At 34.0% G+C, this 22312-nt stretch overlaps 1 protein-coding gene across 5 annotated transcripts; it reads right to left on the bottom strand.

Moving 5' to 3' along the window:
• Positions 1–184: 184 nt before the first annotated feature.
• LOC108209636 (uncharacterized) lies at positions 185–21533 on the bottom strand. Of its 5 annotated transcripts, none has more exons than XM_064087490.1 (39): positions 21324–21533; positions 20990–21066; positions 20751–20853; positions 19845–19952; positions 19482–19598; positions 18937–19087; positions 16653–16897; positions 16021–16203; positions 14581–14657; positions 14388–14505; positions 13164–13247; positions 12836–12934; positions 12641–12742; positions 11837–11905; positions 10790–10885; positions 10558–10665; positions 9683–9796; positions 9497–9580; positions 8721–8849; positions 8160–8358; positions 7860–7991; positions 7628–7671; positions 7034–7117; positions 6852–6920; positions 6691–6767; positions 5537–5606; positions 5222–5371; positions 4565–4630; positions 4293–4437; positions 4092–4156; positions 3670–3735; positions 3166–3259; positions 2514–2550; positions 2252–2309; positions 1696–1806; positions 1452–1519; positions 887–953; positions 734–802; positions 185–472 (listed from the first exon to the last, which is right to left on the bottom strand). In XM_064087490.1, the coding sequence occupies exons 1-39, from the start codon at positions 21408–21410 to the stop codon at positions 371–373; spliced, it is 3924 nt and encodes a 1307-aa protein (XP_063943560.1). In that variant the 5' UTR covers positions 21411–21533; the 3' UTR covers positions 185–370. The 5 variants fall into 5 exon arrangements, with proteins under 5 accessions (XP_063943560.1, XP_063943561.1, XP_063943563.1 ...); XM_064087491.1 differs by having other exon boundaries at positions 20751–20850; XM_064087493.1 differs by lacking the exon at positions 21324–21533 and adding an exon at positions 21148–21258.
• Between the last annotated feature and the right edge of the window lie 779 nt (positions 21534–22312).

Genomic DNA, 22312 nt, shown 5'->3' with positions numbered 1-22312 from the left:
TTTTAGTCAAATTAGAGTGTAATCGGTGAATCGGTGATATTTTTTTTAAGAATTCCGAATTGTGGATACATGTTCCGAAAGTGATATTTGAGACTTCATTTTTATTTTTTCGAATTATGATAGAAAGGGCCAACGGCCGCGAAAGATAGGTGCTTTAAAGGAACCAGGATCAAACTAATCAAAAGACAGTAAGTGGAACTCTATATTACATACATGAATGATTTAGGTTATTGGATTAATCAGTTGTATGCAATCTTCTGTAGATGAGATTACAGTTAGCTAGCTAAAGTACTATACATACACCTCCATGGATGTCTCCTATGCAACAGAATGGTATAGTTCATCATATGCTTCATATCGATCCATAATACTACAGTTCATCATTTTCTTCGTATCGATCAGTAAATGAGACCCTCTCAATCTCCTGCAATGTCACAACTGTTGATGGTGGCCCGCATACACTCAATAGAACCTGCAAACCACAAAAAATTAAAATGCACTTATAAGTTATGGTGTGCTTGATACAACAACCCTCCATTACTCAACAATCACATTGAAGAAAATTATAAAGGACCCGAAAGCACCACAGGCAGTGTTAGCAAGTGCATAAAGTGTGTGCCAAATGGAGGAGCTTGGAACAAGGAACCGTATGTTGTGAATCACATATCACATATAAAACTAATAAATAGAGAAAGCTGGAATAGTTTCGAGGAGGGCGTATTGATTTACTTACTGGCAAAAACACTAAGCCATGCAAGAATCCAATAAGCACCAACCCCAAGTACATCTGAAAGTAATAAACCTGTCATAATCAAGGCAACAAATTGATGATCAGCTTTTAAGGAACATCCAAACAATTATTTAATGAAAGAGTGATGAAACTGACCACAAAAATTTCCGATTTTGCAAAAGAAAGGACAATAACCCCAACGAGCTTTGTAATTGTGATTCCACTGCAAATTATTGGCCAAAAATTTAATCAATAATCATACTTCTCCATAATAAATAATTTGAACTTAAAAAAGAATCCTATTCTTTTCTTTTGACAAAATAATAATGCATTTTTTTCAAGCATTAAACAGTTTTACCATCTCGTTAGTACTCAGTATAAAGAAATGACAAAGCTATCATTTTATATATATATATATATTTGGATCGCATCGACCAAGAGGCTTTCGACCTCAGAAACAGGTTGCAGAAGTATAGAGATGGTCAGAAGACATGAGGATACTGAAAATATAATGCAAGAGCTTCTATCTGGCTAGTTAGTCAAATGGGTGCTCTACTTGCAGACATTTTTTTACATCCATAACCGAATAGGATTGCCACATTACATTTTCAAAATGATGCTATTAATTAGTTGCTCAATTGCATAACATAATGTTATCCACTAACAATACTTAGTATAACCAAATGCTGCAGGAAATCATGGACAACTTAAGGAAATTAACCTTAATATAGAAGATCCCATGGTCTGCAATGCCTCCCTGGTTCTTTTCTCTCTATCTCCAGTGCTTACCTGTACAAGAACATTAATAAACACTCCCCAGTCATTTTGATCAAACTTGTACCTCAATACTCTTTCTGGCAGTAACAGATAGAGAGTTTAAATTTTTGGATGCAAGGTTAGTACTGCGGTCTGAAGGTACAGAAATAAGTGAGAGACAAAGGGTTTTTGCGAAGTTTGGTACTGACCGAGAATGCGTGTAATATATGAACACAAAACTCAACAGCGATTCCAATCGACATTAGTAGGTTCACAACAGAGACAGCGTTCAGTTGAATTTTTAGAACAGCCATTAAACCCTGCATATATTCATAAATCAATCTTGAATCTATTTCTAGTGGTTAATATTGGTAAGAGCGTATATGATACATGTATTGGAAAAATAAGTAAAAAATTCTGCAGAGATATTCCATCCGCACCATAACAAGAATTTGGTGATCAAAAGTAGTTCCACAAATTAGGGATTGCTCATATTAACTGACCCAGTGCCCCACAGTTTTCTTTTTCCTCTGGTAGTTGACATATATTGAAGTATAGGGGAGGGGAAGGAGAATATCGAACTCTAGACTTTGCTACAGCTCAGGCACTCTTTGATTCTTACAGTACCACATAGCTTGATATTGTAATCTCAGTATTATCTATCCATTATATGCCAAAAAAATTCTACTCTTTGGGCACACAAGATTAATTTGGCTCTAAGGGAGTATTAAATTTATCCACAACAATTTCCTCAAAAAAACGTACCATGAGATTTAAAACAATCATAGCCAACACGAGTATAATGATTGCGGAACTCCAAACACTGCACCAAAAAAGGATATCAAATATCTCAAAGGAAATATCACTACATCCTAAAACAAAAAGCAACTTTATTTGTTGTTCCTTTATTTTGACTTGGAAATTCCGATGTTTACAAACACACACACACACACACACACACACACACACGGAAAACCAGTTAATTTGTCAAATAGAGAATTGTTTTTTTAGAGATTGTTAGAACAACCTTGATGTCATTACCAGGCAAACCATGAATACAGCACCTGTAAAATCAGCAAAATGAAGGTTTTAAAGAAGAAACTGCTGTATCATAGTGCATAAGAGCAAAATCACAATACCATGTAGCAAGAGGTGCAAAAGAAAGATACGAAAGCTTAATTAAAAATTTAAGCATATAAGAGAGAACTATTTAAAGTAAGGAGTACGATACGCAAAAAAATTCTGAACTAGCTCTACAAAGTTTTCCTGTGGAAGAAATTCTTTTCAATAGGCAGTTGAGTTGGATGGCATCAAAACTCTCAACTTAAAAGTACATTCATATAGCTGTGCGAGTGTGTGTGCAGGAAAGAGCAACTTTGTCACTAAGAACGATAAGAAAATATTGCCAAAAAAAGATAAAGTCAAGAACCACTACTAATTACGGATGAAAAATTAGGAGGGCAATTCTTTGAAATAATATTCTATTTTACCTTTGATTACACCAGTAACACAACTGCAATGTCGCAAGGAAGCATGAAGAAGCAGAGGGCAGTATATTTCAAACAGCATAAGCAAAGTAACTCAACAAAATTATGCGTAAATGAAACTGTTTATTTTTAAAGAAGACGAGTTTAAAGTCTTAGCTATACATCACAATAATGCCATAGAATAATACAAACCAAGTGCTATGCCGATGTTGATGAGAGCTGTTTCCCAGATATCCAAATATTGCTCAAAGAAGATATAAAACACGGAGTATGGATAGACATTGATCTGCAAAATTAAAATGCATTCAGGACTTTTGTCCAAAAATACTATGTTTGTCTTGAGCAGCAATTAAGTTTTTGCTTCACGTTCCATCTTGTTCAGTAAAAGACCAAGATTTTTTGTTCAATATTTAGAGTACCAGACATGAGCATATGCTGTAACAATTATAATTAAAATGCGTAACAGAGAAGGCAGGATACCACAGATAATGCTAAAACTTTTGACTGAAAGAAAATAACGAAAAAATAACATGATTTTTCATGCTGAATAGTCATTATTTATTTACTTAATTATATGTCGGGAATTGCACTCTTTTCTTTATAATCTATTTTCTGGATAGTATATATACTTGGCAAAGTAATATAAAAATTCGTTAGGGTTAAGGAAGTATTCAAGAATGTTTTGTTTGAACCGACCTTTAAGGAACTTGATACTTTTGAGCAGAAATCTCGTGCAGCACGCATTGAATTAACAAAATCATCCTGTAATACAACCGTGGGTTGGATCAGACTGTATATATTAAGCATACAAACTAGAAGATGAAAGACGGAGAAAGGAGAAGTGAAAATAATGTAACTGGAAACTGCCGCTAATTTTTTGTAAGAATGTAACCATAGTGTAACATACCAAAAAATTACAAAGGCACAACCACATATATTATTTGTATAAAAACAAAACCAGATGTACATCATACAAGAAGTATCTAAGTTATATCCAAAAAGATTTCATACTTCAAATGCAAACCTCTCTCAACCTAAAACAGGACAACAGTAAACTTTAGCTAGTAACTGATACACAAATAATTAAACGAACTTTGAGTTAAAAAGGAATTGCTTACTTGTTTATTAAGCGGTGTGTGATATGTACGAAACTCTGAGGCAAGAATAGTACCACTTTCATAACCTGAAAATGGGTATTGAAAAATGTTAATAGCTTTATCTGCCACTTTTATAAATAGAAAGATTTATGCACGTAGAAGTTACGTAACACTGCTTTGTACTAAACACACTCTTGACTGACAATATGTAACACTACAAACCAGTAAGATCGACAGAGCTAGTATATGCTCCATGGCCACCCTTAGCACAGTCCGCGGAAGGCAAAGCACTGAGAAACCACGGTAGCTTTTCTCTAAATTGGACGGTAGATGGACGATCATTGTATAGATCTGAGTGGAGAAAGCACTGCAACCATCCATAAACATCAGTTGATTGTATATTTTTTTTCAGTAAATAGTGAATAGCTATAGGGGATTAGAACTATTAATAAATGTATGAAAAAAAGGCTTTATGTACAAAGATCGGACATTACAGTTGTACAATCTTTACAGACTCCTCCAAAGCCGCAAGGACCTTCATCCGGGGAACAGCAAGGAGGCTACAAAAAAATGAACGACAATTGTCCAGATTATAGTGTGAGAATATTGTGGGTGACGGAGAGTCAAACTTGAGACCTCCGCCAAACCAGAGCTCTGATACCATGTTGAGAACCAGTCCATCTAAAACCTTAAGGTGTTAGGGGAAGGCCCCAAATGGATCTTATGCTATATTTCAACAACAGACATTGGAGTGTTGGACCCAATATTTTTGAACATTGGTAAAACAACGATCCTGTCCTAATTTCGGAGAAAACTTGTACTTTAAAAAGGACAAATTAGATATGATTTCACAAAGACAATTTGCAAATGATAGAGGTTTTTTTATCAAATCTTATTATAAATATACCGGTAAAAAAAATTTAATGGTTGTGTTTATTACAGAATATAAATGTTCCACATGATTAGCATTATTTTAAACATTTATTTAAGCAGTTAGGTTAATATGTATTAATTACAATACAGACACACACCCTCCTCTATTGGTGTCCCAACAGTGAATATACTGCTAGTTGCCATATAGAACAGGAAACATACCTATAATATATGTTTAGCTGGACATCACAAACGTATGTGGAAAATTAAATGCTAACCTGATCATCAGGGGGGCAATAGCTATTATTTACAAATTTCCTGCAACAGCCAAAAGCCTCAGGTGACATCCATACAAGAAAGTCATCAAGCCACGAGGCAGCTGGCTTTGCAATGTAACTAGTCTTAGGTGTCAAAGATGCTCTTGAAATCTGCAAAAGTAAATAGAGTTTCACATAACAGTGTCCTTACCATGCACTATGATAATATAAATACATATCAAATACTGAATAGGTAGATGTATATCCAATGTAAGATCAAATACTTTCTATCAGACAGAGCTGACTGATGGATCTACAGTCTGATTATTAATGTACCTCGTTTAGAAGAGAGTTTGAATCACACTGGCTAATGGAACACAACTGATTGGTATGCTCTGATTTAGAACTGCATTATAAGGGGAATTAGGAATAATGCACACAACTGCATTAAGTTAGATATGCTTACAGATAAGATAAGACAATAACCTGAAGTTGTAAAATACAAGCAAAAGTCAAGACCAAGCTTGGAAATCGACTTGTCAGATAAGAAGCGTTGATATCTTAACATGACCATAGCTTTAAAACATAAGCCTTTATACATGTTTAGGTAATTCTAGCATCAATATGATGCCATGCCTTGTACAGTTGTACCTAACCAACTTGAATTGATAACTAAAAAAAGTAGAGCGGAAATATATATACGTGCCACGTCAACTTATCATGACATAGCAAGTTATACTAACAGTAGTTTTAAACAGATAAAAAAAAAAATTATTGTTTATATTCATGATTATAAATTTATATGCCATATATATTTATGCACTTGGATAATCATATATATTTTCAAACTAACCTTACAGACATATAATAATTGTTAATCATGGCTCCTCACTGTTTGGATGTCCACCTATTATAGTAGTAGTCTAGTTTCATTGTTGATTTCACTGTCTGGATGTCCACCTATTACAGCAGTAGTCTAGTTCGATTGATGATATCTGATTTAGACAGTTTTGTGGCTGTGTTGCACTGTCGCTCTGTATTTGCAATTAACGCTGGTTGATCTTGCATGCAAAATGTTTATATATTAACTGAAGATTGTTGTCTGAATACTCCATTTTACTATATATTATCCTGTATGAGACTGCAAATAGTATTAATACCAAGAAATAAACTAATAGAAGCAACTAAATTATAGTAAAACACAATTCCACTCAAGTCCCAAGAGATTGGCTCTCTACCCAATATGGGCTTTCAAGTGAGGCGGAGTCTTGAGGTAATATATGTTCTTTTAATTCCTCCTAACACCGAAGGGTTTTGGAAGAACTGGAAATTGGCTGAATTGATAAACTTAATTCACTTTCTATTCTGACCTAGATGGTTCCCAATCACAGTAATAAAATATAGGCCATTACTTGTATGTTCCCATCATTAAGTTTGTTATCTAGAGGAACAAGCTAAAGATTGGCTGAGGGTATGTAAGAAGAAATTACCTATAATTATAGTCTTTGACCACAAAATATAATGGTGGCCCTACTCTTAGATACTCTGAAAGATCATTAAAATATCCCTGCAACAATTAAAATTTTAGTTATATACTACACCAGACGCAATGGAAATGCTGAATACAACTCAAACTTATCAAATTTAAAACCTGAAGATAGGAATCTCTAGGAAGAGCAACCTGCTGCTCTAAACCAGGTTGAATCCTTGTGCACAAGGCCTATGAATCATTAAACCATTTACTTCAAGACAAGAGTGGTAACATTCTAATGGTAACAGATAGAAAAACAACTGCATATATACCAGCATATGAAGACAAGTTAAGAAACTTACAATGCTTGCTAAAGATAATGCAACAAAGACGGTGATCACAACAGCTTTGACAGCTCGAATTGAAAGAATCTGTGCATGAACTTCCTATAAACATTGAAGTATAAAACATCAATACCAGGAGGAAAACTGAACCAAAAAATGTCAGCCCAATGCCAAATTGCTGCAACAAAGTTGAGGTACAGTACAGCTATATGATAAAGTCAAACCTTAGAGTAGCAATTTAGTTCTTTAATACTCAACTAAATTTTACCATATACTAATTACCAGAAATGTTATCCTGTATGAATCAAAATTATATTTAACAATTTTAAACCCTGAGAAGAGTCAAGCAGATAAATGATCAGAAATAATGGAAATGAAGCGAAGGAATAAAAATAACTTTACCTGAAGTAACCGAAGAAAAGGCTCATTTCTCAAGATAGGAAATTTTATATGGATATACATATTAAGAAACGGATTAACAAAAAATTAAAGCTGTATTTAAAATAATATATCCCAAAGTAACCAAGAAAATGGCTACAATCTAAAGTATGAAATTGCAAAAGCAACTGCATAATGATGAATAAAGCTACTCTTGGGAAAACAAATAACTACCTCCATATATCGAGTCAACAAACCAGGATTCCTCTGAATAGTACCTACAACCATTTTAATGTTCAATACAAAAATAATGGATAGCCGAAGTGGACATTGACAATCGGAGCACGAGAAAGTCAGAACTTCTCGACGTGCAAATGAAATAAGGATTGCGGAATACAGCATATAGATCAAAATAACACTAAAAAAATTAAGTACAGATCCATGGCAATATAGCATATGTGAGTACCTTCATCTTTTGAAAAAACTTTTATGCATGGAAAACAGTCAACTCTCTTAGCTTCAGCTCTAGAGAAGTCAAAAACTATCAGGGCTACAAATGCAGTAACTTGCAAAAGAAAATCCAAAAGAACAGCCAACGCTACAAGGACATAAAGATGAGGATCATGAAACAAGAAGATTTAGCAAATTCATATATTAAAGCTTTGTATATACTTTTAACTAGAATTAATGTTGCAGATCTGAAAATATTCTACACAATGGTTGAAAAATAGTGATCTGTAAGCATAATCAGCCCCAGCTTGCTCACCTGCAAACATGGAGAAGACACGGCATGCTGGCATTGAGATGAACCCTCCAACTGCAAAGGCCAGGACTTCACATAAACTAGCTAGTGTTATTGAAGGACCAACATCGCCGAGGGCATTACTTATTCGCACTTCCAAATTCAGCTCTTCTTTTTGCCGTTTCACAGCATGTACCAGTATACACATGTTATCCACTCCAACCTGATAAATGATAGAAGTATATATTTAATAATAAAATTGAATATGTATCACAAGAGGAAGCTAAATGAAACACTTGAGGGAGGAAAAAGAGCTTCCCAGGCAATAAAATCCTTGTCAAAGAAGATATTGCCACTAACGGAAAATTGGACAGTCATCTACATAATCTATGATATTATGCTAGATACCGCAGAATTTTCTAAGTGAGTCTGATTTTATCTTTCTGGTGACTTGTTGTCTATACTAATCTCCACCAAGCACGTTACATAATATGCAGGTAGTCATATAGCTTAACCATCTTACGATGCATAGAGAGTACATCCCAAAACATGACTAAACAAAAACATTAGGTGCATAACACTTACAGCTAAAACTAAGAATGGGATGACTTCCAATATGATAAGTGTAGACTTCACTCCCACTAAACTAAAGAATCCAGCAGATCCGAGGACAGAGAGCACCACAACCATGACCCCTGAAAGTGCAAGAGATACCTGAAAGAAAAAAATGCTAAAAATTATAGTAGACCTCACAGCAAGAGGAATATGCATTGGTGTAGGGTGCTAGAACTCTTCAATATATTTTTACACTGTACCAAATCCAAATATTGACTCAAGACTCATATAAACTGATTAAAATAAAAATGGAGTATACTTGGAACAGTTACGATGTATATCATACTAAAATTCTACCATATCAAAGTGGCATATATTTTCATGGACAAAACTATCAATCTCATGGCTGCATAAGATCACGAAATCGGTTGATAAAAATTCTGAACTTCAAATATACTGATAACAATTATAATTTTGAAAGATATTGGATTAAATTTGAGCAGATCTACTTAACTAAAGCTCAATTGCACAATGCTTTGCCAGAGTGCTCAGACGTAAAGATGCATGCAGATGATTTCGGGTATACAAATTAAACACATGAAACTCCACAAAATATGGTCACTTATGCAATTTTAAACTGGGGTTCCATTAATAGTTCTTCCCAAATCCCAATGTCAGCCTCAAGATTACTTGTGCATCTTTTAGCCATCATATGTGGACTTGCAGTTTTTCTTTTCACAAATATAATTATGTAGTTGACGAGAAAGAAAAAGCTGAATGACGGAACAGAAAATGTGAAGGCATACCTTTGTTGAAAGGAAGATTGTGGACAAATGATTTACATCTCCCAAGGTCACAGATATATACGCAAACATTACAAGATAGCTTATCTGATGGGAGGTAAACAATGAGTATGTCAAAAATTAGAAGCGCTTGAGTAAAGAGTTAAGTAATACAGAAAAGAGATAATACAGAAATTTTCAAACACTTACTAATATTGTTATAACATCTGCAGTACTTTCCCTTTTTAGTTCTTCCTCAATCGAACTTTCAGATGAAAATGAAAGAGAGAGATTGTTGGACTGAACTATAGGGAGTATCTCATCCTGGAAGGAAAACTTCTTTAGTACTATGTGCACTCACACATCCAAGTTGAATTTATCTGGGTTAGCAAGACCACTCAAGGATTCTAGAGATAACAATTAATATATCATATTGTGATGAGTAATGACATGAAAGACTCCGAAAGGCCTAGTGAAATAATAATTATACAAGTTGATTCTAGTTGCGGAAGATCTTTTTCTACATTTTCAGATTTTAGGCATAATAAAAATCTATGTTGATTAACGTTTACACCTTCTATTTTCAAATAAGAGCAATCCTTCAGGAACCACAAGTACACAACTGTTCAAGGTTGCACTACAAGATATATCCAACAAAATTATCTATAAAGTCAATCATGAGCAACAGATTCTCAGCTTTGCTAGTCATTCAGGAAAAACTTGCATAATGTCTGGCAGTTTTTGGCTCAGAAAGATATACACACTATATAGATACTAATTTCAGTCTCGAAAAATCCATTGAAATTAGGGGAACAGTAGTGAGTCCTCATCTATGATGCTGCGTGTTCAGTTTAAGAAACTGTTTCCATGTAATTTATAGAATCAATAAGATCTTAATTGCCCATCAAGGGAAGGACTTTCATTATGAGGATCCTCCTAGTCCCTGTAATTTCAAGTTTTAGCAGCTTTCTACATGCATCATGTATAGTATAACAAGACCCTCTTAGGCACCTTGGGATTAAAAAAGAAAGCTATAGAAAATTGGGAATACTAAATTTTAACTATTGTAAAATATACGCAAAAACCTTTAATAATTGTATGAAAGCTTTTTCCCAAGCAACTGCTTTCTCATTTTCATTGCCTGCCTCATTCACAGCATTATTTACTGGATAAGTTACAACAAATGCAGAAGCCTGATAAGTCGACAAGGACAGAGTCAGATTTACCCATAAAGGCAGCAACATTTTTACTAGCGTAATGTCAGCCTTTATGTAAATTAGAAACTTCACAAGATTTAAAGGAAAACGGTAGTAATACCTCAGAATAATTGGTTCCGGAAAATCCTCCCAAAACAACACTCGGATCAAGTGGAGCCTTAAATGCACTCATGCATGTGTCTGCAGAAGCATAATGCTGCACAATGGGTTCGCATTACTCATAAAAGTATCTGGCAATATACAAATGCATGACATGCCAGACTAAAGATCTGTTGTGTTTTTTGAAGTTAGTCCAATCCACAAAATAGAATTAAAATTTCTAAGTTGTTAAAAATATATTTGAACTTTAAGTTCTAATAATATATAGTATAACCCAGTTAATTACCAGGAACAAAATGGACTAAAATTATGGCAGTCATTTATATATATATATATATATATATATATATATATATATATATATATATATGGGTTGCACTCCACACAGAACACTTTAAAAAAAGAACAACACAGAACACTAGCATAACACTTTTTCTTTCATAAAAAATGATTTGTCATGATTATAATTACATAGTTAAGCACTAACTAAACTTAATATATGAAATTTAACATCCAAATCTATCCAAATTATTACTATGAAATATTATAGAATCCAGAACAGAATCCAAAACAGAATCCAGAATAGAATCATGTATATATTCTTTACATGATTAATATCACATAGAATCATGGTATTTTTAATCTATTATTGTTGTAAAACATGCTAGATACTATTATTATTCATAATAAATGGTTAATTAGCTTAAAGTTAGAATTTAATTCAAGTTTTAGATGAGATTCTATGTTCGATTCCAAAGTGTTCTTCTTTGTTCTTCTTTTAAGGGTGTTCTGTTTTGAGCAATGCCCTATATATATATATATATATATTTAAGCAAAAGCTTCATGCCCATTACCAGTTTGCCACGTTCTATGGTCACCATAAGCATTTATAAAAATTAGTCTAATTCTCAATCTCTTGAGTTTTCCCTCATTTTTCTCCTCAATATTAACATTTTTCCTCATAATAGTCTCCTTTTGACCTAAGTTCAGGCCTCTCAAGAAATGAATTGCAAAACAAAAGGTACAGTTGTCAATGCATACAGCATACCTGTAAGCAGTATTCCACATGCTCCACGCCACCATAGTCATCATAGTTCCCAGGATCCATTTTGAAATACTACCAGACAATTATTCATATATCAATGACAACTGGAAGAAATAAGTAAACCAGTACAGCTCTATGTCAGCAATTTACATCTACCACGAAATGATGAAAACAGAAACTATTACGATCGCATTTACTTCAGAGTTCGTAAAGCCAAATTGATATGAAGGCAAAAAATAATATCAACAGGGAATACAAATCAAGAAATCTAAGCATAGCAGGACTATAAACAAAGATTCTAGAAATATATAATTGACTCGCAACTATTTCCACCTGAATGCAATTTTATATTCTCTATATTAAGCCTATAATATCATTGTTTATATTAGGTTGACTTCAAAAATGAAAAAACAAGAAAATTGGTTATACCAAGCATTAATTAACTGACCCATGCATGCAACTGCATCAGAGATATCTGATGATATGGTAATATTTTCCAATCTAAATTATTCATGTGGTCAATATCCCTGAATTGAAACACTATTTAAGTAGATTTTTCACTCTCTTTTGTGAGTCAACACTAATGACCCAAGATCATATAATTATTTATCTCTCGCACTATATATGAATCTTGTCACAAGCATCCATTATTCTCCAACTATGTACTAAGTAGAATCGTTTCTAAATAAGGTAATTGATCTTGCTCATATAACAACAGATCATGCAGCAACTGAAGTTGAATAGTAAGGAGTAACTATGGACGCGAGCCTTGACCCAATGGTGTAGAATGAGAAAAAACATGACCACCTGTAGAACACTTTGAGTGGCACAGTCTTGGTCAAGAGGCTTCAGGCAGATGTCCTTATAGGCCACAGAGTTCCCAGAATAATTTGCCAGAACTTCATCAACCTGTTGATAACACAAATAAATATACCTTTGCACTTGTTTTATTGCACAGACCATCATGTTTCATACAAGAATAAAATGAATTCACAATATAACCTTTTCTTGAATATCAAAAAGTAACTGGAAGTTATTCTCTGTCAGAATTCTAGGTGACTTTTTTCCATGTCTCGAGTCTGGAATTGTTGCTAATATTAGCTGCGGAAGAAATCAAAAGCGGACTATTTACTGAGAAGCACAATTTTTCTTACATATTGAAAGTAGGAAAAACAGATCACAGAAATGGGTATAGATATTTTGTGAACAAAAAGGAACAGATGAACAACTTTGGACTAACATTGACTTAATGTCAATTTTCTTTTATTTTCTTATCAGAGGGGGAAACAGTAAAAGAAAATCCACAGGGTCACAAGGATGGACAAGACACCTGTTCAATCCTGTAAAAAGGAGCTAGGTGATTATCGAAGTACTTCTTCTCTTCTGCTGCCCTACTACCACGGCCTACCCAAAGCTGCAATTAAAATCATTGGTAAAATATCTAACAAGTATGGTATACACAATCATTTCTATTAGTAACAATTATGCATCTCACTATTATTTTAGAAACTATCATTAACTTAGATTGTGAGATATAACATGTCCTCCACCTTGAAATATTACATAACTACTTTAAAAGGTTCATATAGATACAGACTATACAGAACAGAACGATAAATAAAACTCAGAAACTGGCTCCATAGCATGATCAACCATTATTAGAAAGCTTTAGCAGAAATAGGCCACTTTTGGTGGATAGATTATCTCAGCCAGTAAAACAAGGTACCTCTTTAGGTGACATCATTCTGTCAAATTTAACATATACACATGTTGAACATTCTCCTTGATAAGCTAAACTCTATCAGGGTTATCTTAACAGCTTTTATCCAATTAAATATGAAATCATTGATATTTATCTTCTCATCTCTTGCTATGTTCATGAGTTGAGACCCATTGTTCTCTGTATTCCAGTAATTGCTCATAGCTTAACTAGCAGTTGTCCTATTTCTTTAGTTTAGAAAGTGGTTGTTTACCCTTAAAAGGTGCTTCACTTTTGCACCTTCAATGCTTAATGTAATTGACAAATTTTTTATTTTTTAGAACAATTGATGTTGGAGTTTGAACATTAATGGGAGTACTTAAGAGTACATAACAGATGTGACGGTGAAAAATCTACTGGAAATCAGCAAAACCAAGGAGATACCAGTACATTCAAAGGGAGTTAACTGACAACTACTCCCTCTGTCCCTTTCGATTGTTAATATTTTGGGAAGAGGGTCCGGCACGCATTTAAAGGCTCCTATATAGGATAGCTTCATAAATTATTTTGACTTTTTTTTTTTTTGAAAAAAATGTAATGTTCAAACTTTTATTCAGAAAAAGAAAATTTCAAAAATAAGTCATGGAACTATATTTTATCTTAAAATGCGTGTTAAGTAATGTGAAAAAAGTGTTAACAAATTGAAGGGACGGAGGGAGTATGTAAACAAGTCCTGTATGCAAGAGCGTAACTGTGAGAGAATAGGGATCATAATGAAATATCCATAAATGTGTTCATCAAAGGGCTGTCAGCAAACTTTAGTAAATTAATAAAACATCAAAAGCAAATCCGGACCTTCTCAGGCTGTGTTTCAACTTCGAACCTCAGTAAGCCGAAGCAAAGTACAAGAACAACTGCTAATGAAGAACACAAGACAATAGCAGGATTTCTAGCAACCCATACACCATATTTCCTGCAATTAGTTGCAAAGATGAGTGGGTGAATCATGAAATTTTAACTGGAAAAGACAATAAGCATTAGTAATGACCTGAAAAAACTTGACAGGCGTCCTTGATTAATTAGAAGTCGGGCCTCATCTGTAAATTGAGGAACCATTTCGTGAATCTGTAATTACAAATATGCACAGATCAATCAACTTTAAGAATATTTCATGGCATAAGAAAAGATCATCGGTATCTTGCTATGTTAACTTGACAATTGCAGCATTATACCTTAAGAGGTATATATGCACAAATGTACAACCAAAAGTTGCATACTTCTCAGTATATTACCTTTGCATCTACAGTATCTATTACTCCTGCAATGAATTTGATCATTGAGGTTGAGGAATATATAGGATGTCAAGGTACAGAACCTTTTACTTATGTGTTCAGGTGAAAATTTTATATTATAAGTTCACGTGACGTCAAATTTATTACTAAGATCGCTGTTAAGTTATAAAATAATAATACTTCTTTTCCCTCATTTATCTTATATTGTTTTAGGTGCCAGTTTATTTGAAAACAAAATCCGACAATTTTTTGAGGCACTCAACTTATAAGCAAGCATTCCTAATCTGAACTACATCCCTATTTGCTTGCTTAAACAAGGCAATTGATAGGTAACTTTCTACAACTTAACAAGAAAACGATGATCCACACATGCTCTCAGTAACTTTTGTCTTAAGATTTCTCCCAACTGTAAGAAGACATACACATTTTTTCTTCGAGAATGGCATTTTTTTGTGAAAGTTATAACTATACAGATGGTTGATTTTCACACTAAATGATTAAAATCTAGTTTTTCCTGAACCTAAGAAAAGTTAGGTGTGTGGTATCTTTCATGCATCGAGTTATTAGGCTTAAAAAACATTTTGGTTCATGCACTCAGCTAAGTCAAGTTACCAGAAGTGGAGGGAGTATAGGGTAATAGTATAAAATATATTATTTCTTTTAGTAATTAATGTTGCATCACTTTAAATTATTGTCAATACTACCTGCTAGAAAAAAGAAATCATAATGAGACCAAGCAAATTAGTTTATGTTATACTGTCTGATGAATAGTGTTCAGGCATAACAGACTCGTCAACCTTATAAAACTATCCAGGTCAGGTTACTCTAGTGCAGATCATTAATCTACTGACAGCCTTAAAAGATATGTAAACCTTTCAAAGCTAATTAACTAAACCACTTTGTTATATTATTGAGCCAAATTATACTGACAACAGGATATAGAAGTACTCAATAGCCTCATAGGGTAGATTAGTTGGTAAAGTAAAGGTAAGGTGGAAACCTACAAAGTAGATATGGGTTTAAAATTGGGGAATACAATTGTCACATGTTATCTTTCAGAGAGAGAGCATACTACGTATGCAAATTCAGTGTGGGCGATAGCAGTCCCTAGGTTTGCATGATGCATTTGGTGAATATATTTCCTACGTTAAAAGAAATAAAAAATAATGATATTGATAATATATGCAGAGGATCACCTTCATCTCATTCATCATGAGATTAACATAACTGACATCTCCTTCCTCCCCCTCATCCAGGAGTGGTTCCATAACAAATTCTAAAGTCTCCATTTCTCTAGTATTTTGAAACTTGTTCCACCAGGAAAAAGAACAAACCAACACTATGAACAACGCAAACATCGTTAAATCAATGCATTTGACCTGCAGGTTTTAATTAAATATATTAGTGAGTTGATAATATATGATTAAAAAACATAAAGAAGATCAACAAAACTTAGTTTCCTTGTACAAGTTAAGAGGCCTTGAGATGATGCTATGAAAGAGTGACACGCTGAAAGTTCGAATTGGTAAAAGTTGATTTTATCTTAGATTCTTAGTTATGATAAGAGTAAAAGTAATTTTAATATTAAGACAAAAGTGATAAAAAAAATTGTATTGACTACTATAGAGGGCTGAATAAACACTCCCTAAGATAATCGAAGATACTTCACAGAAAACATTAGTAATAAATAATTGACAAATTTGTATAGCACAAAATGATATTATATATTTAAATTTGTGAAAGTAATGAGCTAAAAATTGTAATACATTACTATCCTGCATTGTGGTAGACATACAACAAGACAAATATGTATAAACACAGCACCAACCTGAAAAAAACCAATAACTAATGAGCAATATTCCTTTTTGGGTGGAGAAGGTTCAGGATAGGAGCATGCAGGAGATGAAGGACAATCACCACAAGAGCACCCAAATGAAGTGTCGCCACAAGAATAAGTAGATACGTTCATATGCTCCATTCCAGATAACACAGGAGGACTTGAACGAAAATTAATCGCATATGGTGAACCAGGCAGACCAAGGTCTGATCGCTTACCGAGAAATGCAAACCATTCTGGTAAAAGTAAATAAAAGAAGTTCATAAATCTAAGAAATATATAATAAGTGTAAATGTATAATGTGCCTCTGAAGCAAACTTACAAACAATGATAGGACTCCTAAGAAGAATATAGATAACATAATGCGACTAGGTACATTTAACTGCAACAAAACTTGTAGAAATATAACTAGACTTCATAACTTGTAAATATTACCACAATTTTAAAATCTTTTTTAACATGACACTGATCCTAGTTCCTACTTGCTAGAACTACCAAAAAGTTTAAACTTACCAATCTAATATCTAATATATATCATTTAATTCCTTAGATTTCCCCTTCTCCCCATGTATTAATGGAAATTTATTTCATTTGCATCATTTCTCCCCAGCTTGAAAAACGACAGCTTTGATTAGTTCGAGTAATGGCACCTCACAAGGATCTTCATCCAAAAGCTTAAAAAAAATTTAACTGTAATACATTTACAGTCAGACCACGGACAAGGAGCCAAACCAAGGGGACCTAGATGGAAATAGTAAGGAGAGAGAAGCGAAGAAGCAGGGTGGAGGTATGGTCTTCCTTTTTTGGATGCCAGTAAAGGTAAGGTCAATTCATTAAAAAACTAGTTTTGAGCCTTATAAGTTACTTATAAGCTGTGTATTTATGGAAACTTTAAATATATGACGTAGAATATCTCATGAAAAGTTTCCATGAGATATTAATATAAATTTTTGTCAGTACTTTTTATGAGATATTCTACGTCATATATTTAAAGTTTCCATAAATACACAGCTTATAACTTGTAAGGCTCAAAACTAGTTTTTTTTTTTTTTCCATTGCAAAACTACGAAGTTTATAGAAGCATTTGGGAATAAATGGCTTTGCATCTCAATGCAACTGATTCACAAAATTTTGCAACCAGAATCAACCATATGCAACTGCAAATGTATTTTTAGAAAACATAACAAAAGGCTTCGCTTGCAGGCCGTATTTTTGCAAATATTCGCACAGAGATAGCAGCACCGGATCACTAGGCAACACTGAAAAGATATATACTACATTTCCTAGTAAACAATAAGAATGAATTGTTGATTTTCCAATTTTAATTGGCTCCCTAGTTCCTATATGTGTCCTTGTTCAATATAATTACTATGAGTACTGGACAATCAATATGTCGTTCTCCTAAAAGAAATACCTGATGTTATTTCCATATAGTGTTTGTTTTGCAATTATTTATCCTGATATTACTGGACAATATTCTTTAGAACAAAAGGAATCTTTATAAATCATTGAATGTGATTTCATTATATTGTACTTATTGTTCAACTTGATATTCTTATCTAAGGGGTGGGGGAGGATTAATTTCCTAAAGACAGAAGCTATGTTTTGTTTTCAATGAATGTAATCCTTAATTGTTGAGTATTTGCACTCTGTTCACTACACACAGATAACTAATTTTTTCAAATATCACATAAACAAAAAAATCTCCACTTTCGGTTTCTCCAATGCGATGGTTTAAGCACTAAAGAGAGTTTATATTGAACATATAGGCTGATAGTCCAAAAGTTATTAATCTCGCAAAACAAACATAGCCAAAGGCCGTAACAGAAACAGTGGGATGAGAAAAGAAAGAAAGGTCAGATGTGAGCTGACAAAATGAAGACATGAACATACACCATTCGGTGGAAAATATTATTATTTCCTCAGGGGGGGGGGGGGGGGGGGGGGGGTGGAGCAAAACTTTTAGTGAGCCAGAGCTACGTCTTCTTGAGATTGGATGCTACTTAAATGGGATATTATCCCTGTTAAACATAAAAGGTTTCCCGTGGGTTCATTTGCGTCTCTTGGCACCTCATATACATAGAACATGAGTTAAGGGGTGAGTATTTTTTGTAACTAGTAGGAGCGTCAAAAATTGCTCTGAGAGATATAGAACTGTTGAAGACATATTTGGGAACTATATGTATGCATACATAAAGAGGTGAGTGGGTGAGTGAGTGAGTGAGAGAAAGAGAGAGAGAGGGGGGGGGGGGGGGGGGGAGGGAAGATTATTTACCTTTAAAATCTTGAGCACCCGCGCCAACGAATTCCATAGCCTTGGTATTCATTGTCCCGAATTTCACATCCTTGCAGGAATTGTACAGCCCTTCCCCAAATGTTTCAGTTAAAAAATAATCAATGCCATTAACTGTCAAGTTGCCATTAACCTAAAACAAGTAATAGACATTTAATAAAAGATGAGCAAGCATAACAGTCAGCTCTCCTAATTTTTAGTGCATAACCCTGGATTATAAATAACTTTCAAATTCAATCTTTGCATTTTAAAAAGACATATAAAATTAATCAGTTAATTTGTACCAGGTACTACCATAATGATGCCATGTATAACTCGGGGATTGGATCTCTGATAGTCAAACAACTGAGTCTTGACCAATTAAGTATGATATATATATAATGGGGCCATAACACACAAACCAGTACAAGCATAGTACTTGAACCTAGTTTGCAGGCATTTGTAAAAATTTTATATAACATAATTAAGAGGCTAATATATTATAAGTTATGGAAACTAACAGCCTTTACAAAGACAACTTACCTCACCTCATATATCGAAGTCACATTGATAAATAGACTTTGATGTGGGGAGCAAGAAAGCTCACAGAAAAGGTTCAAGAAATTCCTTAAACATGCTGGGCAGCCCACAAGGAGAGGAATTGCCTGAGATTAAACGTCCATAAAGATTATGCAAAGTAATTAACTGTCCGAGCAATGATAAATACTACAAAAGTTTTAACAATGTAATTCCTGAATAGATGAGACTACTTTTACTAATTGTCAAGCATACTGCAAATCTTTTTATTCATCACATAGTTCTTGAAAAATCCAGGCAGCTTGCCAGGGAATTCAAATCTCAGTAAATATTTTAGTTTCAAGTATTTACAAAGCAACAAGACAAAAACTTACTTGTTGAACCTGTGTCCGTAGATTATCAAACTGAGCCTCTGTGCAACAAACATTACCACTTATAGTTGGACAAAGGCTTTGGACTTTGGAAGAAAACAGATCATCAGGCTACAAAAAACCACATGAATGGCATTAGGAAATCAGCTGGTATTGGGAGTGGAAACAGCTATAAATCCAGACTCCAGTAAAGGTGTTACACATGGGTGTTTTTTTTGTCAGGACGTCACACATGGGTGCTAATTAAAATGCTGCATTCTAGTTTTATAAAATTTAGGATTTTTGGATATGTGTGCAGTGTATCGGGGACTTGGCATGCAAGTGTAACACAAGGAACACGACACTACCGATGTATTTATACATCCCACAGCTTCGGCAGATTGCTTAGCCCCGTCATCTTCAACACAAGAGCCCTCAATCAATGAGCACCAGAAAATTTCAGAGCGGATGCGTTGAGGTGCGAAAGCTTTCTATTGCACCAAGAGCTTATATATTTGCATACTCCCACACCACTTTCAAATTCTTGGCGGGAATCATCATGATCAACTTTATAATGTTTTAAGCTACTAATACTTGTACTTCCTCTACTATTCTGCCCCAGCGAGGTTGATTTTTTATTTTTTACTTTATAATATATATTGTCCTAATTATATACAGCACAAATAAATAAATGGCACTTGATTATGTATGACACAAATCAAACGGACAATTTATAGTTAGGATGACTTTGCTCTTGAGGCCTTAATTAGATTCGGGACTTGACTACAATAGGGTGAAGTTCAGGATTTCAACACAAGAGATCTGACTCTATCCCATACCCACACCCACGTCATGTCCGGCACGGTATGATAGCAAAACTGAAAAGTATGGGATAGAAAGAGAACCATTACGGAAACAAATGAGACCTACCTTGACAGCTTCTGAACCATAGGGGCAATTTAAAACTTTGCCGTCACTTCGTTGTCCACAAATATCATACATAGCACAGTAATTACTAGAGTGTCTTTCCCTACTAAGAAAAAGCATATCAGTGACCATAAAATGCCAATAGAGGAATCTTATAGATTGCACTGCCTTTACGACATCATTTCAACTCGATCAAACAGGAGTACTGAAGTACAGCATTATACAAGAAACTCCGGCTTTACCTATAATCGGGGCGGGGCGAAGTTGAAGGAACTCCCTCATGCTCTAAATCAACTAAATTTGAACCTACAACACACTCCTGAAACACAATCAATCACATTGTGATGAGTAAAATTCACAAGCAAGAAAGGGAAACAACTATGTTAAATAAAAATCATACCTCAAACACTATAATCTTTCCCTAATTAATTTTCTTGAGCATGCACAGATATAACAAAAACAGAAAACAGGTATAAAGGCTAATAATACACAGCTATATATGCATATGAATTTCAAGAAAGATTATAAGAAAAACCCATCTTGTTAATAAATAGATTAATTAAGAAAAAGGCTTGCCTTGTGAAGTAGCAGTAGTAATAACAATAGAAAAGGGCGCTTTGAGGCCATGGGCTTGTTGTTTGTATTTGAGAAGAGGAGAATCATGGTATGATCTTTTCTTGTTTTTTTTAGTTTGACAAAAGAGAGTGGAGTTTCTTTGTTTTTTGAACTCTTTGCTGGGCCAAGTAGAGAGTAGATGGATGGATAGTTGGATGGTCAACGCCAACGTTTGTCAGATGTCTGAGTTATATGTGCACACGCGCAAAATTGTTAGGGGCTTTCTACTTTGGGTCCAGGTCCGTTTAATTAAAAGGATTTGTCTTGTGCTCATGCGCACATGCTAAGCTCCAAATTCTATAAATTTGATGGATTTTTATTGGTATGGTTTGTGAATTTGCAAGGGAGTCCACTATTATAAAGAAATAGTAGTCAATCAAAATCTGTCAAACTTATAATTTAGTGCTTATGAGCACACACTAGAAAAGTTGTAATTAAAAAACGTTGTATATGATAATTTCCGTTCAACTTTAAAAAAACACATGTTAAAATTTTAATATAATTTTAACCACGGGATATTTATCCGAACAGCTTAAAACCTGTGTGTTACAACTGCTCCATAGTCAATAATAGTCGTGGAGCGTTACCCTTCTACTTTTAGCAAGTTTTCTTTCTTCCTCTGCCAGGCTTTCTGATTTTCATTTTTTTTATTTTTGTCTTAATGCTTTCTGATTTATATAATGAGAAAGTCTAGCCAAACAATATTTTGACATAATGCTTGTTCGGTTACTAATAGGAAATTAAATTCTATGTGATTTTAAATTACTACGGAAATTATAATAAATGGGAATTTAAAATTATTGTTTAGTTGATAGATGGGGTTTAACTTCCTATAAGAAGTGCAAGTTACAAGGGGGGTCTAGGTCAATAACTTCTTATGTTTTGTAGGCATTTAAAATTCCAAAGAAGTTACACTTTCCCATTAATGTCAACCAAACAATTTCATCAAA

This window comes from Daucus carota, chromosome 2 (genome assembly GCF_001625215.2).
Source record: "Daucus carota subsp. sativus chromosome 2, DH1 v3.0, whole genome shotgun sequence".
Lineage (NCBI taxonomy): Eukaryota > Viridiplantae > Streptophyta > Magnoliopsida > Apiales > Apiaceae > Daucus > Daucus carota.
The sequence above is the reverse complement of the archived record's forward strand: the minus strand, read 5'-3'. Positions and strand labels throughout refer to the sequence as shown.

What these genes read in the sequence shown, in the direction of transcription:
- LOC108209636 (XM_064087490.1), bottom strand. Translation starts at nt 21,410, where the DNA reads ATGATTCTCCTCTTCTCAAATACAAACAACAAGCCCATGGCCTCAAAG. An exon ending in CATTATCTTTAGCAAGCATT is followed by an intron (nt 6,921 to 7,033) that starts GTAAGTTTCTTA and finishes AATGATTCATAG; the next exon opens with GCCTTGTGCACAAGGATTCA. An exon ending in CAAACTCTCTTCTAAACGAG is followed by an intron (nt 5,372 to 5,536) that starts GTACATTAATAA and finishes TTACTTTTGCAG; the next exon opens with ATTTCAAGAGCATCTTTGAC.